Genomic DNA, 17,164 nt, shown 5'->3' on the forward strand with positions numbered 1-17,164 from the left:
AAGAAACTTTTCAAACCCTTTTTGTTGCAGCTGCCTCCCTGAGTAAGACCCTTGCCACATGTCGGTGGGTCCCAGGCCAGGTGCTTTCTCAGGATTAACCATTGTGGTGCTTCTGCCACTTAATTGTTTTTTTTTTTTTTTTTAAGATTTTATTTATTTATGCATATGAGTGCTTTATCTGCATGTATAACTTTATGCCAGAAGAGGGCATCAGATCCCACTAGAGATGGTTGTGGTTGCTGGGAATTGAACTCAGGACCTCTGTAAGAGCAGGCAGTGCTTTTAACCACTGAGCCATCTCTCCAGCCCCGCTTCTGCCACTTAAATTGTCTGCCCGTTGCCTCTTCCCTGCAGCTCACCCAAATTCTCTTCAACATTTCTCTTGATCTTTCCCAGCTCCTTATTCAGTCTCCATCTCTAGACCTCTGCAACTCTATTTGTCCATTTTACAATTGTGCTTATGATCATCTGTGACTACAAATCAGATGGACAGTCACTTCTTCTGAACCTGAACTTAGCCCTGGAAGATGTCTTCCTTTTTCTCTCTGCTTCTTTATCTAACCACTAACTGTTGGCATTCCTGAGAGTTGGACCCCAACTATAAAGACTCCTATTCAGTTTTGCTCTCAAAAGTGCTGTTGCATGAAATACAGTTACAGAAACTTAATGTTGGGTGTACCAGTCTTGGGTATTGGCCTACCCAGCATGGCTGCTACCGTCAGGCCTCTAGTGGGCAGTCTGCTCAGGAGCAATGTCAGTCACCCCAGTCCAGACTTCTGAACTATCCTTGCCCAGATAGCACAGACCTGAAAATGTCCATAAGCACTCAGCAGTGTTTGCCCTGTTACTCTGCTGAGGTCAGCAGGGTCAGAACACCCAACCTCAGACACCCTGAGGTGATGATAAAGTTAGACAAATCACTTTATGATCTTACAGTCCAAAAAAAAGTCACCATGTTATCCAAACTACCAGACATCCTGCTGGATGAAATGAATGACCACCTTTACTCATCTGATGGCTATTATCAACTTGACAGGATCTAGACTCAGCTAGGAGAAAGGCCTCTTGGCATGTCAGTGAGGAGGTTCCTTCTAGATTATGCTGATTGAGGTGGGAAGGCCCATCCTATGTGTGGGCGGCACCACCCATGGGCAGGGATCCAGTACTGAATAAAGGAGAAAGTGAGCTGGGTATCAGCAATCCTTGCTCAAGGTTTCCCATCTGGATACAGTGTGACCAGCTGCCTCAGCCCTGTCCCCACATCTACACTGCCTTGGTGGATTGAACCATCGAAACTTTGAACCACGATAAGCTTTTCTGAATTTTTTGTTGTTTTGTTTGTTTGTTTTGGCCAGGTATTTGGTTTCAGCAGCAAAAAAGATAATACACTGGGCAGTAGAAAAGGAGTCTATGTTGCTCCTTACCAAAAGTTGCAGTGCTGGAGAAATGCCCAGATTAAAAAAGCAGAACCATCTGTAGCTAATGTCTTAAAGCCTGCAATAAAAACGGTGCTCACTGCTAATTATAAAGTAGACTTAGTGGGAAACAGACTGGGCATTTCCTAATCCAAAAATCCAAAATGCTCCCAAATCTAAACTTTCCCAGAACTGACCTGATGCAGTAAGTGGAAACTTACAGACTTTTGAGTTAAAAGGAGGTGCACTAAGACTAGATTGGATATGGAGGGAATATCATGTTTAGACTTGGGTCCCATTCTTAAGATAACTTGTGTATATGCATGAGTTTGAAAATATACAAAACCTTACAGGTTTTTGTTATTTTGTTTTGTTTTGTTTTTTAATAGTGGGGCTGAACTTGGGGTCGGGGCCTTGCACATGCTAACCATGAGCTATTCCACTCTAAAGCACTTTGGTCCCAAGTGTTGGGATAGAGAATACTTACTCTGTAGTATTAGGAGGTGAAGAGTGGGAGGTGGCGAAGCAGTGAAAGGCACATGCTCATGAATGGGGCTGGGGCCCTTCTAAAGAGGCTTAAACCAGCTTCGTTGCACATGAGGTCCCATAGTGGAGATTGATAAAGGATGGGTTTCTCTGCTAGCACCTTCATGGTTTTCTTAGCCCTCAAGTAAGACATTTCTGTTGTCTGTGAATTAACCCCATCTTGAAAATTTTAGTATAGCAGTCCAACACTGCAGTGTCTTCAGGTTATATCAGACACATCCTGAGCAGGAAAGAAAAAGTTGGCACTGAAAAATAATGGGGCATTCCAAATATGATGACGAATGTTTGCATCCATCTATCGCAGGGTGGCAGCGTAGGTCAGTGGTGTAACAATTCCCTAACCAGGGGCAAGGAAGAGCCTGTATTCAAATTCTAACACCGAAACAACAACAACATAGTCGTGTTTGGCTTGTTAACTTATTTTACTTACATTTCTTTAGAAATGATGTAATTATCTACATTTTATTTGTAGACAATCTGAACTTAATGTGAAATTTGTTTCAGAGCTCTATCTTCATCTAATTATACAAGCCACAGCCATTTTTATTGCCCAGTTGTTTAGGGTTTTATTCAAAGAGCAAATATTTGACAATGCATAGAATTGGCATCTGTTGATAAGCCACTTGCTGGACCAGCACCAGAGAGAAAAATCTACCCACTGAAAATTGTGTCAGATCTGCTCTGTCAGAGGGTAAGACAAGGACCAATCGCAAGTTCAGCACCATGGGCAGTTCCCGGTTCTCCTGGGAGTCCATGCGGTGGGGAGGGCATACATATGAGGGGGATGTATGGGGTCCAGCAATCTTTGACATCAGAGGACAGTCTAGAATCCTTCACAAAAGACTGTTGCACAATGGTCGCTGAAGATGATGTGTGGCAGGTGGAACAGTAGTTCACTGAGCATTCCAGTTCCGGCTGATGGCTGTACCTAGAGTATACTGCTTAATCTTGCAGAGTCCCAGGTGAGGTAGGTGTTGTCCCTCCTTAGTCGGTGGCCTGTGTTAGACCTTGGAAGCCAAAACATGCAGTCCAAGCATGCTACAGTCCATTCCTGGTAGGTTTGATGTTTTTTTGTTTGTTTTGTCTTCATTGGCTTTATTTTATTCCTCTTCATATTGAGGTGAGATGTGCATTTTGGAATTATCATTTTACATATGTGGAAATATATAGCATAATTCTTTGAATGGAGATGACCAAGAAAAAAAATGAAAACATTTTTAAAGCAGACCATGGCAGTCACATGTCTGATATCCCACCAAGTGGAGTGTGACATTACAGGCACTAGAAATATGATTGGTAATTTGGTCATCAGAGATTAATAGCATTTTCCAAGGGGTGCTTTTTGTTTTGTTTTGTTTTCTCCCCCCCCCCTCTCTTTTTTTATTTTTTATTTTATTTATTTTTTTTGTTTGTTTTGTTTTTCAAGACAGGATTTCTCTGTGTAACAGCTCTGGCTGTCCTGGAACTCACAGAGATCCACCTGCCTCTGCCTCCTTACTGCTGGGATTAAAGGTGTGTGCCACCATTGCCCTGCCCAAGGGGTGCTTTTTAATAACTGGCTTGCTTCAGCTTTAACTGTAAGAATTGTAAAATAAGCAGGTGTCACAATGAAACTGGAATGTTAGTGCCACACTTTGTTTTAGCAATCTATAACATGTAAGTCAGTACCAGCTAGTTACCTGGTTGGGTGATTTTAATTCATTCCTTCAGATAGTTGTAATGATTTTCTAATGTACTCATTGGAACAGATCCCAAAGACCAGTTTAGAATGAAAAGTACTTGGTAAACCATTCCTGATGCGGAGAACCTTGCTTTTGTGGGGCCTCTTTGGCTTGGCCTGGTTCTCCATCTTGTGCTCTAAAATCAAAGAAAAAATTTACATGGTTTTTAAACTTATTCAGTGAAAAACAATACCCTACCATCTCTCCCAGAGAAGCTAAGTGCTTATTATCCCTTCACAACATACTAGACCATGACCGGCTATGTTAGCAGCTGGAAATGAGTTGTGAAGGATGAGTGGGAAAGAGTGTCTAGTTCTTGTTTTAACCACCATCTGCTCTCCATTCTTTCACTGATGACTTGATGGCTATGGTGCTAACGAGATGCATTTTGTACCATTCGTTATTATATTTTAGGCACGTATCAGACAGTAAGCCAAATTTGAAAAACTTAAAAAAAAATAATCAAAACAATGTTCCAACATGAGTCTTCTGTAGAATATTACTTGTGAGCATCTAAGTGAAGCTATGAAATTTATCTAATAAATCAAAAAGAAGAAAAAGCAGGCATGAAACTGTCACCTGGCTAAATAGTCTTCGTTTGTGAAGATTCATATAAAATTGGAGCCTGCCAAGCCTGAGAACCCGAGTTTGATTCCTGGAATCCACATGGTAAAAGAGAACAGACTTCCAAAAGTTGTTCTCTGATGTCAACATGTGTGCCATGGCAGATGCCACCCTTCCCCAATAAATAATATCAAAATTTTTGAGGGTCTTATTTTGTAGCTCTGGTTGTTTTAGAACTTACTATGCAGAGTGTGCTGGCCTAGAACTCATGTAGATTCACCTGCCTCTGACTCCAGAATGCTGGAACTAAAGGCATGCATCACCACACTTGACCCATAGATACTGTAATTTAAAACATACACACACACACACACACACACACACACACACACACACACACACACACTAGCTTGAAGCACAGGTGCCTATCTATGAGAGTCAGAAGCTGGCAAACTGGTATGCTCTGCGCTAGGCCTTTTTCCTCAGGAAGGACCCAAAGGGGCTACATTCATCCAGGGGTGGCCAGTTAGTCCTGGCTCACATTTGAGGTCTAAACAGCCATGGGCAGGCTGGCATACAGAGAACTTCTGGAACCAGAGTATTTTAGAGGAGGACCTTTCTAAATGCGAACCTCAAGCTCAGAACTTAAAAGCATGCCCTTTGAATGGAGGGCTTGATAAGAAGGAAAACAGTAGACAAAGGTGAACCCACACACCTCTGGAAGAGAAGCACGTTACAGGGGAAGATGAGAAAGGTGTGTCAGCACCACCTACACTCAGCCACTCATTGCGAGGCTCTAACTGCCTTGATAATACCATGCACACTGAAAAGTAGCCTTAGCTAGAGGACACATTTCTATGTCGGGTCTGAGGGTGAGAATATCTTCCGGATTAATTCCTTTAGTCACACTAATCTCATCAGGTAGGTGCTGTATTCATTTTTAAGATAGAAATACAGGGAGCTGTAGAGGTCACCTGCCCAAGGCCACACAGCCAAGGGGGGAAAAAAAAAAAAGGATTTTGAATACAGATCTAATAAAGTGATTGCATAAAAATTAGGCCTTCTAAAATCTGGCACCAGAACTCCAAAGAACAACAGTTTCTTTCTATCATCAGTGTTTCCATTTGGCTGGACTGTCATTGTCCAAGGCTGGGCTCCTCTTTAGATCAGATACCGGATTCTTAGCAGGTACCTGAGAAGACACCAATTTCTTCCTTGCCCTTGGAGAAACAGAGTACCACCTTCACCCTCCCCTCCACACACCTTGTGGCAGTTTTCCCATCGAGTGACTGGGTGGGTTTGTAAGGCTGGCCACAGCTGGGGCTTGGGTCCAGGCTGGGTGACTTAGTTATGGGAGGGGCATTGATTCTGGAGCTCAGATCTCCGCTCAGGAAGTTCTTTGCGTAGGAGGCAAGGTTTGGCACGCTGACCACGCGGCTGGGCACTTCCTCCATCTTCTTTTTCTGTTTGTGTTAGAGGGAAGCTGTTAGCGCTACTCGGGAAACAGCATTAGTATAAAAGCAAATAGGCTTACCGGACTCAAACGACAAGGGAAAGAGGTAATATTTATATACTTATATATTGTCTGAAAATTTGTTTGGGGGCCAGGCATATTACCATATGCCTTTAATAATCTCATCACTCAGGAAGAGAGGCAGGCAGATTTCTGTGAGTTCAAGGCCAGCTTGATCTACACAGTAAATTCTAGGCCAGCCAGAGTTACATAGTGAAACCATGCCTCAATTTTGTTTAACTTAATGGATAATTTATTGCAGTGCCGGGGATGAGATCCCTGCTTCATGCATGTCAGAGATCTTCCACTGAGCTATGCCCCATCCCTTCAAACTATTTTTTCTCCAATCTTTATTTCACATCTTTAAAAAACTCAGGTCTATGATCTCTATCTAAGACTTGGGGAAAGGCATACTTTATCATTTCAAAAATATTTTTGAGGGCATATGGCATTAGCCTCTACAGTGCAAATTACATTGCTCCAAATATGGATAAGTTGAAAACCACAAGTGAGATACTGTCAGGCCCACTCAGTCCAGGTTTGTTACTCTGTGAGCTATGAGATGCTGATTCTTTTCAACTTGTAGGGATCTGTGGCAGGAGATGAAGGAGTTGTGAAAATGCTCCTTTTTACAAAATCCACAAGACATTTTGAGATTTTATTATAGAGAAATAAAGGAAGAAGTGGGATAGTCTTACTATTACCCCTTTTTCCCATTATCTAGATGGGATATTAATAGTGACACATATTTGCTTTAGAAAACACAAAGGTTCATAGAAAATACAAGCCACACATAATCTCTCAGTACTGTTTGCTAGCACTTTAGACTGTTCCACTGAATGCCCACCAGCCCATCAATGTGCTGCAGCTACTTTGAGAAGAAAAGAAGCCTGCAGATTGTATGATGTGTTAAAACTGAGTTACCTTCATGGAAGGGGTCAAGTATCCCGGGTGAGGATTGAAAGAGAAGGACCGATTCCGGTGGGACATCGCACTGGGGAAGGCCGCATAGTGAAATCTTCTCTCTTCCTGGAAGATCAATGCAACCAGGTCTTAGAGTGCTTAGGCGTGTGCCACTGGTCTTGTCCAGGTGGCGGAAGGGCAGAACGAGAGCCTTGGAGAAGTGGAGCGGGCAGGTGAGTGGCAGTCAAGTGGCCAATCACTGAAACACTCCAGGCTTCATGTTACCAGTGAAGGAAAGGGGAAGCTGCCTTAGCAAGGAAAATAAATCTAACTATACTGAGCATCTGAAAGTAAAGTCTAGTACAAAAATAGTAATTAATCAAAGAAAACTCTTCCCCATACTCAAAAAATTTCAACCTGTCTCTCCCTTGCCTTTGTTTGAAACAGGGTCTCAGGTACTCCAAGCTGGCCTCAAACATACTATTCAGCCAAGGATGAGCATGGCCCTAAACTTTTGATCTCTTTCTGACCCCCAAGTGCTGCGTTTCAGGCATGTGCCACCACACTTGATTTGTGTGGGGCTAAGGACTGAAGCCGCACATGTGGGTGCTGGGAACTGAGCCTGGGCCTGCTATGAGAGCAATGAGTGTTCTTAACCTGAGTGACTTTTCTTTTAAGATAATCCTAACCGGGGCTGGAGTTAGCTCAGTTGTTAAGAGCACTTACTGCTCTTCCAGAGGACCTGAGTTCAATTCCTAGTGCCTATAATCAGGCAGTTCACAAATGTCTGTAACTCCAGGTCCAGGGGGTCTGACACCCTAGCCTGGCTGAAAGGGGACCTGTGTACATGTGGCGTGCACATATACACACCTAAATATAAATAAATAAATAAATAAACAATTGAAAAAGACGACCATAACTACAATACCTTCCTACACTTACCACGTTAGCAGTTATTCCTTATTAATAAAATTCTAAGAGTCAAAGACAGACCAAGGGAAGACATCCCTAAGGAAAAGAGCATCAATTCTTAATGGTTCTTGAGGTATAGAATCAAAGGACTTAGAAATAATCTCCAAGGGGGTCTAGGGAATGGGCTGGCTGCTGGAAAACAGGTGGTGGATCATACAAAAGGAAAGTCAACAATGGCAAATTTGAATGATTCTATTAAAGTCCCACGAGAAGTAAATGGATTTTTATCAAATTCTGTAGGCTAAAAAACAGAATCAATATCAAACAAGTGCTGTTAAACTTAGGAGTAGGATTTTTTTCTTTGCCTGTATCTCTCTCTCTCTTTTAAAGTTATTTTATGTGCGTTGGTGTGAAGGTGTCAGATTCCCTGGAACTAGAGTTATAGTCAGTTGTGAGCTGCCATGTGGGTACTGGGAATTGAACCTGGGTCCTCTGGAAGAGCAGCCAGTGTTCTTAACCTCTGAGCCATCTCTCCAGCTACCACCGCCCCTCTTTTTTATGAGTACTTAGTAGTAACAGGGGAAAATAATGAAGGATTGATGGGCGGCATTTTATTTGGGCAACTCCAGAAAAGCCAGGTTCAGAGCAGGCACGCTTACTCCGCGGGCTGGGCAGTACCGCCCCTTCCGGCCTAGTCCTCACCGTGAGCTGCCTGATGATGTCCTCTCTCTCCTTCAGGCGCGTCTGCAGGCGGCCTATGAGCTGCAGGTCCTCAGGCCGCGAAGTTCCTTTCCCTGGCTTCTCTCCAGAATCTTTCAGCCTGTTCAAAGTAGGTGGTTAGTCCTTCTACAGAGGTTTCTCAACAGGCAGGTGGGAGACTGCTAAGCATGGCCACCCAGGACCTGCCCCTGATCTGGCTCCCGCCAGTTCTCTCACACCTTCAGAACTAAGGGCTGTGCACATAGATTCTACACGCAGCCCGGCTTCTAGGGCCAGGTGTAGTTCTGGAGCAAGAGCCCTACCCCATCTCAGCCTGCAGGGTCCCCTGATGCCCATGAGGCTCTTGCTCCATCTGGTGGAGACATAGAGCACAGCCGGAGTTGGCCTTAGAGTCAAGAAGCCCTTCAGGTGTGGTTGTAAAGGAGACAGGTGTGGACACGACACATTGCAACTGTTTTGGGTCAAGACTGGTTTTTAAGGGCACAGGCTCTGAAATTCCCTTCCTAGTATATGGACCAGGAGAAGAGGTTTTAACCTGTGGGCCTGGATCACTGTGTCACTTCCTAACTGGTCTCCCTGTCAATCATCCCTTCTTTTAGTTCCACTATCACTCAGCAACTAGAAGAAAGCTTCTTCTGGCCCTCCAGGGTGCTGTCACATGTGTAGTGTGTATTTACACAAGCACACACATACACATAAAGATAGATCTTTATAGATGAATGGATCCTTCAACTCACATTAAGAGTAAATGGCAATTAACACAGAAGCAATTAACTAGTCAAAGTGCAGACAATAAGAGATGGCTATATAGTTGCTCTCCACAAACTGCTGGCAGGGCCCCATTGCTGAAGACAACACCTACTCATCTCACTGAACATGGAGACATTGAGCTGGTCCCTGCATAGAGACTTCACCCTGCATGCCAGTGTCTTTGGTACAGGAAGGTACTCTACATGCAGTCAAAGGAGATGAATAAACACTAAGCCAGTCATAAACCTCTTTATCTACAATGGTATCCTGTTAGCAAGACATGCTAGGGCAATGGTGGCACAAAGCTTGTGGGAGTAGCCAACCAGTATCTGATTTGACTCAAGGCCCACCCCCACTCCACAAGATTGGAACCCATACCCAACACTGCTGTGTGACCAAAAGCCTGAGACTAGATTGCCTAGGGACCTAGGGTAAAACCAAATACTACTGTTCTAAAAAAAAAAAAAAAAAAAAAAAAAAAAGCAAGACGTATCAATAAAATGACTCCTAATGACATCTTGCTGTACTCATATATCAGTGTCTTGCTCAGCCATCATCAGAAAAGCTTCCCTTCTACAGCAGATGGAAACAAATACAGAGAGGCACAGCCAGATACTATGCAGAGAGCAAAAGACTTTTGAAGCCTCAGCCCTAAACAGGACGTCTCCATCAAATCCCCTCCAGTCTCAGGGAAACCTGCAGAGGTGAAGGCTCAAAGATTGTAAGAGCCAGAGGGGATGGAGGACACCAGGAAAACAATGCCCTCTAAGTCAGCAGGACTGGTGCTCAGATGAACTCACAGAGATTGAAGAGCATGCGCAGAGTCTACACACCTCTGCACCATATGGTATCCTAGAGCTGAAAGAAGTGGGAACATACTTCCATTCCTAGCCCAGAAGCTTATCTCAAATTGATAACCCCTTGCAAATGAAAATTTAGTTTTCTCCAAGGGAGTCTCACCAGGGAAACAAACTCCTCTTACAGGCAGGCTGCATGCCCAGAACAGATGGCCACAGAACACAAACTCAACAGCATCTTTAGAGGTGCTTTGTCTCACAATGTTGTGTCAGCACGTTTCCTTTATTTTTCTATCTTATTTTTAATTTTCATTTTATTTGTGCATATTTTCTCTTTCTCTTTTTACCATACAGGTCCTCTGCATATATATTCTGTCTTCCAGTTTAGTGTTTTTATGGGCTTCCTGAGTGTGCAAACGAGTGGGTCTCGGGGTCTTTATCTGTTTCTTGTGCCTGTTCTTAGGTTCTTTTCCTTCTGTTTGTTTCTTCTGTCCTATTTCAATGTGTTAGACTTTGTCTTATCTTACTATACTATATTATACTTTACTGTTCTATAATAGAAGTCTGTTTGTTTTCTAAGGAGAGACAGAAAGGGGGTGGATCTGGATGGGAAGGGAGGTGGGGAGGAACTGGGAGGAGTAGAGGGAGGGGAAACAGGAATAATATATATTATGCATGAAGAAAATCTATTTCCAATTAAAGGAGAGAGAGAGAGGTAGAAAGAGGGAGAGAGAGAGAGAAAGAGGTAGAAAGGAGAGAGAGAGAGACAGAGAGAGACAGAGAGACAGACCGGCATAGCCCCTCTTCAGGAGTCATCACAGAAGAGGGGCGGACAGACAGTAAGTGCCAAAGATTGAATGACTATGAGGAAAAACTGTGACGCAGCAAAGCAGTGTCACAGAGAAACTCACGACGATGGTGATGACAGCATGCGTGAGATCTGTACAAGCTCAAGACAGACAAAATCCCAGCATGGAGATGGCAGGTGAACACCAAGTCCCACACCTAGCTGAGGGGCTGTTGGTAAATGATAGCCGTGGGACGGGAGTCAGGTTTCTTTATGAGGATAGCCTCTGGTATTTGCTCCTCCAGTGGATAGCCACAGATTCAAGAGTATATGGGCCGTACAAATTATACTTGATGGGAGTGAATATGATCAAAATACATTTATGAAATTTTCAAATGACTAATAGAAATGGGAAAAATATAAAATAAAATGAGGGATGGCCAACCATCCTCAGTTGCCTGGAAATGAAGAGCTTCTGGAACCTAGAGAACGTCTAAGTTTTAAAACCATGAATGCCTAGGGGCATTAGGATGAGTTGGTTACTTCCCAAAACGGTAACCTGCCAGTCCCTCCCCACCTGAGCCCAAGACTTTGCTCACTCGGCTTCCAGGGCAGCCAGCCTGGCCTGGAGTCGGGCCTGGGCACCACTGAAATCTGCCACCATGGCCTGCATCTCCTTCCGGTGCTCCTGGCGGAGTGCCTCCACCTCCATGGCTCTCTGGGCTTTCTGGTCCTCCTCCAGCAACCTGTGATGGATGAAAGACAGTCAGGGTCGCCCAGGCTCCGAGCCTGAGCCCTTGGACTTTGGGGCTCATTGCTCTGTTTGGTGGCCTAGTTTAAAAGGCCTTGACCTAAGTCATATCCAAGTGCCTTATGAGAAGTCTACCTGGGGTCTCCGGGTTATGAAACTGAGGGTAAGCCTCCCCATGGGAACCCTTCTTAGGATCGTCCCACATCAGCAAAGGAGAACCCCGGTCAAAAGAGCTGCCTTCCTTGGAAGAAGGAAAAGAGACCTGGAGGGAGCCCGAGAAAACACTCCCTTCCCCTGCATCCCCTCCTCTGAGGCAGAGGTAGCATTCTCTCAGGCCTAGCCCTCTGAAACCCAGGAGAACCCTATCCAGGGTTTCCAGAAAGGTGGGGGGGACAGGTAAAAGGGTGGTAGTTAGGGCCAGGCTACTAAAGTCCTTGGCTTTTGCTATTATTTTAACGGTGTGACCTTTGGCCCAGTGTCCTCTTCCGTTAGATGGAAGTGACACAGTACCTACCTCACAGGGTCATTGTGAGGAGAAATTGAGCTCATGTATATCTGGAGAAGTCCGTGGCACAAAGCCCTTTTCAACCACAAGCTACCATTGTTCTCTAGAGGAGGCTCCTAATGGTCCTGCAGCTGAGTCCTAGGGGAGCCTTCCACTTTCAGGAAGTACATGTACATTTTTATGTGCCGTTTTTTCTCCCAGATGAGGGATCATCGCTTTCCTCACTTGAATAAAGATGTGCCTAGGGTCACGTGGTGCATCTCTTGATCTGTGGTGCTCCATCTCAGCCAGATGGGCTTCTGGCTCTTTTTTTTTTTTTTTTTGGTTTTTTGAGACAGGGTTTCTCCATGTAGTTTTGGTGCCTGTCCTGGATCTCTCTCTGTAGCCCAAGGCTGGCCTCGAACTCACAGAGATCTGCCTGGCTCTGCCTCCCGAGTGCTGGGATTAAAGGCATGCACCACTGCCTCCAGGCTCCTGGTTCTTCTTAGATGAACTCATATTTCAGGGTCACCTGGGAAGGAGGCCTCAGTTAGATGACGACTGAGTTATTTCACACCAATGTGAGTGCACAGGGTGGGAAGGGTCCCGTGAGTAGCCCATCTTGCTGTGGTCGGCTCCCTTCGTGGACACTCTCACACTGGTTCTTTTGTATTGTTTGAGACAGGGTCTTACCCTGTAGCTCACACTGCCTGGAGCTCACTATGTTGCCCAGGCTGGCCCCAAACTCTTGGCACTCCTGCCTCAATCTCCCAAGTGCTGAGATCAAGGGCATGCGCCATGTCCAGTTTCCTTTGGCTGATCTTACTTGGATGCTTCTGTCTGGAGGAGGCCAGGTCCTTCATTCTCTGTTCTGGAAACCCCCTCACCTTTGGCTGTTACAGCAGCAAGGGTGAGGCACAGTCTCAGAGTGGTGCCACAATTTCACCCGCCAACTCCAGCATCGCCTGGGAAACTTTCAGGAATGCAAATTCTAACTAACTCTAATTCAGGGGCTAATTCTCAGGCTCCTTCTCAGCTCCATTGAATCTGACACATCTGACACGGAGATTAGTTTAATAAAGTGTTCAGTGAAGTGTGTGTGTGTGTGTGTGTGTGTGTGTGTGTGTGTGTGTGTGTGTGTTCAAGCACAAGTTCTTGTCCATGGCAGGAAAGTGCTCTACCACTAGCTACATTCCTGGACCCCAGGTTTATGCTCAATTTTATGAATTTTAACAACGGATTCCCCACCCACTTCTTATTTGCCTAACCTTGTTCCAAATACTTGGCATGGAATCCCTTCTGGGGGTGTCAGGGTAGAGTCGGAAAGGTCTCACTATGTGGTTTCTGCGGGCATCGAACTCAAGATTCCTCTACCTCAGCCTCCTAAGTGCTAGGATTAGAGGCAGTGCCATTACTCATGGCATCTCTTTCCTTTGTCTCAATTTTCTCTACCACTTACGTGCTGGGCTTTCCCATGCCTGATGCTCTGGGCAACTGGGGCCTGGGAAAAATTAAAAAAACTTGGTTGTGATGATGCCCAAGGGGGAAAGTTACACTTGTTGACCTAAGTGCAAGCCCCAGCCTTTCTGCATACCTGTAGTGTGGGTAGAGCAAGCTGTATGAACCCCTGCGCCGGCTCCCTTCTCTCTTATAAAGAAGTGCTTTAAAGATGAAATGAACCAGTACAATCAAAGTGGGAAGTAGTTTAGAACTGGCCCAGCAGGGTTCACAACACACAAGCGAAAATAATCAGAGGAAAGAGGATCCTCTGTGTATTAAGATGACACAAGAGAAATTGTGAATAACTAACTCTGGGGTGAAACACTCAAAAACAGATGAAGCACACAAATTCCTTGACCGAAACAAACTGACAAATCTTTCCTAAAGAAACAGAACCCTAAGAAGTCCCAGTCAAGAGGCTGAATTTGTATTATAAACCTTCCAACAGTGAAGGAAACTCTCCCAGCGTGGAGCTTCCTCCATGCTTGGTAGGGGGCCAGGCTTTCTGCATGGCCCGTTACTGCCCTGAGCCCCTGAGCCATGATGGCATTGCCCCTTTGTCAAGATGCAACCATAGCTAGTTAAGAAGGCACAGCGCTGCCGGCCCGGTGGTGGTGGCGGCGGCGGCCACGGCAGCGGCGGCGGCACTCAGCACTTAATCCAGCACTCAGGAGGCAGAGGCAAGCGGATTTCTGTCAGTTCGAGGCCAGCCTGGTCTACAGAGCGAGATCCAGGAAAGGCACAAAACTACACAGAACCAAACAAAAACAAAAACACACAAAACAAAAAACGAAGGCACAGCACTGTCGGAACTATCCCATTACATTGTCTCTTCTGGGTCTGATTCTAGGTCTAAGAAATCTTGAGGGGAGAGGAGAGTCCTGTTTCAGATCTCAGAGGCGCAAGCAATGATGGAGGAAAGAGAGGAGGGAGGAATGTGGGGAAGGGAAAGAATGGAAGCTGGGTGGCCCACTCACCGGTGCTGCTCACGCAGCTGCAGCGCCTCCTGCAGGTGCTGTTCCACCTCTGCACGCAGGCGTAATACAGTGCCTTGGAGCTGAGCATTCTCCTCCAGGAGCCCCTTCTTGGCCGCGCAGGGCATGGAACCAGGAGGCTCTACAACGCCCACGTCCTGAGGGGAAGGCAGCAGGTAGAGACTTATTAATTTTTTTTTTCCCAACAGGCGCCAAGGCCAGCTCAGCGCGAGGGACTTAGGGGTGCTGCTGACAGAGCTGTATCAGGTTCCTGATGAAGGGCTCCCATGCAGTCTCTTCTTGTTTGGGGTGTTGGCTAAATCTGGCCCTCTGAGACTTTAATAAGAGGTCGGATAATCTACACATTCCACCCGTTTTAAGCTGCCATGTCTTTAACCTTGCAACTTCCCAGCGGTCACTGTCCTAATAGTTAGGAGGTAAGTGTCAATTGTACTGTATCAACATTCAGTTCTCCAGGAGTTCTGAGTGTGGAAGGACCCTAGTGTGGAGCTGTTTCGACATCAAGCAGGGGGCGTATCACAAGGAGGCAGAGTCAGGGTGCCGGTGCCAGGAGACCAAGAGAAAACAGGGCTGTAGATGCAGTTGGTAGCCAGTGGTGGAGGAGGTTTTTCCATGATGCATTGAAGCATCTGGAGCGTATTCCAGTGACAGCCACAATGGCGTGCTGTGTGTTACCCCCAATACCTGAAGCTTGATGCTGCAATTGTTGCAAGGTGATACCAACTAGAGTAGGAATTAGGAATGTGCAAGGAAGGGGCTGGTGGGCAGAGCCTGAGCAGGAAAAGAAAGGGGAGTTGCCTGGGGTCTGGAGAACAAGACCAGAGAGGTCTAAACAGCGAGTTGGTCTAGGGAGTGTTCTGAGATATTTCCCCCACAGATTGGAAGAATGACCCAGACTAGCTAGCTACCTGGAGGGATAAGAGGTACAAACAGGTATCTGAACTGTAAGTAACCTGCAACACTCCCGATCTGCTTTCTGCTTTTCCAAGATGGGAGCCTGCAGACCACCCAGTGTTGCTAGGGGTGAAGAGTGGGAGCAGGGTCTTGCTATTTCCAGCAGGAAAGAGATCTCATTCCCAGAGCCCATCCATATGGGGATGTTCTCTGTGAGCCTAATGCGGTCTTAGAAGGTATATGGTGTGGACAGGGGCAAGGGAACTGACCTCTGTAATGAAGGCGTGGTCTGTGCCATTCCTTGGACACTGATTGATGGCCTGCCACTTCCCCAAGGGTCCCAGGGCCCTTTGCTCGTTCTGGAGCACCTCGAGTCCCTTCTGATGCTCAGAGCAGGCAACTCGCTGCTCTGTCAGCTCCTGCCTCAGGGACTCTGGAAAGAAGAAGAGTGAGAGATCATTCCTAAACTTATTCCAGGAGCACAGAAGCAAGGGTATGATATAAAGGACATTTGATGTGCCCTGCAACCACCCAATATGGTATGTATAATCCCACTACCCTGCCATCCTCCTTCCCCCATCCATCCCAGCTCCATTTTATTATAAGCAACAGAAAGGGTAAGCAACCCTGAGCTACGCAGCTATTAAATGGTGGAGCAGGATTCAGCATTCCAAGTGTTTCCTTTTTGTTCTGAACCACCTGGGTGGCTACTGCTGGCTGGTTAGGAGGAGTAGCGGGGGTGGGGTGGGGGGGTGCGTTGGCCTCAGTCTAGACCAGATCCTGAGGCAACACTGGGCCTGGGCACCAAGTCAAAGGAAGAACAAGGAACCTGCTCTGGAGTCAAGGGTCTCAAGTCAGGAATCTTGATATTTATGTCAGTTCTTAAGGAGACAAAACATTCACAAGTTCTCTTAGCTATGAGCGCAGGATCTTGGCTGGCTCATGGGGGCAGAAGATGCTTATCCATCAGGATTCAGACTACAGCCAGAATCTGTCAGGAGAAGTTGACCCAACAAGTCATTGTAGCCCTGTGGGGTGAACACTGTCGGTGCCCTCGTTGGACAGATGGCAGACTGCCCAGGCCACGCAGCTAGTGAGAGTAGGAATTACGTTTGAAAGCTAGATAGCTTAATTCCAGAGATCTTAACTGCCTCTGCTAACTCCTGGAACACTGGGGGCGGGGGCGGGGGGGGTGGGGTGGGGGGTGGGGGTGGGGCGTTGAAGTCAGAATGGAAGCAGAGATACATTTTATGCTGGGGATAGCTTGAGGCAGGCAGAAGAAATTCAGGTGGAGCCTGGGGGCCTGAGCTCCCCAATTTGAAGATGTCACTGGAATGGAAATCCACAGAATTGAGGCACTCCAATGAAACCTGTGCCGGGCCTCATATCTGAGTTCTACTGAGTGGTAACCATAGTGTCTGTGTCCACTGGACTCATGTTGCACATTAGACATGTAATATTTAACATCCCATTTAATGCACACAATGACCCTATTGTAGTGGGTAGCCATTCTAGCTTTGATCTGGAAGTTCCAACCCCCCACTGAGGCTTTGGTAACTGTCACGCCTACAAGGCGGGGCCAAGAGAGGGCCCTGAAGACCGGAGATCCAGATGTGCCGCTCTCTCTGTTCCTGGACCCTGGACGGTGGAGGTAGACCAAGCTGAGTTCTCTAGAGAACACCGCCGGAATGTGACACACCTTCCCCAGACCTTGCAACCTACCTATCCCTTCATTTGTAAGTTACACCACTAATAAACCTCCCTTTTAACTACGTGGAGTGGCTTTAATAATTTCACCAATATCTGGCACTCACGTGGGGCAAATTCCAAAGGCATGGGTGGCTCCACCCTCAGCCTCCTCCCTGGCTGGCAGGTACCTAAACCTGCCTGCAAAGTTCCATATAACCAGAGA

At 46.1% G+C, this 17,164-nt stretch overlaps 1 protein-coding gene across 2 annotated transcripts in view; it reads right to left on the reverse strand.

Annotated features, from left to right (window-relative positions):
- Positions 1-2,367: 2,367 nt before the first annotated feature.
- Fam184b (family with sequence similarity 184 member B) overlaps positions 2,368-17,164 on the reverse strand; it is a 100,732-nt gene continuing 85,935 nt past the window's right edge. Inside the window, exons 10-17 of one of the 2 annotated variants that reach the window (XR_006076468.2) lie at positions 15,522-15,685; positions 14,341-14,495; positions 11,228-11,374; positions 8,277-8,394; positions 6,684-6,788; positions 5,510-5,709; positions 3,641-3,818; positions 2,368-3,138 (exon numbers count right to left, since the gene is read on the reverse strand). Coding sequence is in view for 1 of the 2 variants with exons in the window: in XM_016000189.3 (XP_015855675.1) it covers positions 3,725-3,818; positions 5,510-5,709; positions 6,684-6,788; positions 8,277-8,394; positions 11,228-11,374; positions 14,341-14,495; positions 15,522-15,685 (983 nt within the window). In the remaining variant the exon portion in view is untranslated. Of the gene's footprint in view, positions 3,819-5,509; positions 5,710-6,683; positions 6,789-8,276; positions 8,395-11,227; positions 11,375-14,340; positions 14,496-15,521; positions 15,686-17,164 lie in introns of both variants that reach the window. The other variant, XM_016000189.3, reaches the window with a different exon arrangement.

Source organism: Peromyscus maniculatus, chromosome 10, assembly GCF_049852395.1.
Source record: "Peromyscus maniculatus bairdii isolate BWxNUB_F1_BW_parent chromosome 10, HU_Pman_BW_mat_3.1, whole genome shotgun sequence".
NCBI classification, from domain to species: Eukaryota; Metazoa; Chordata; class Mammalia; order Rodentia; family Cricetidae; genus Peromyscus; species Peromyscus maniculatus.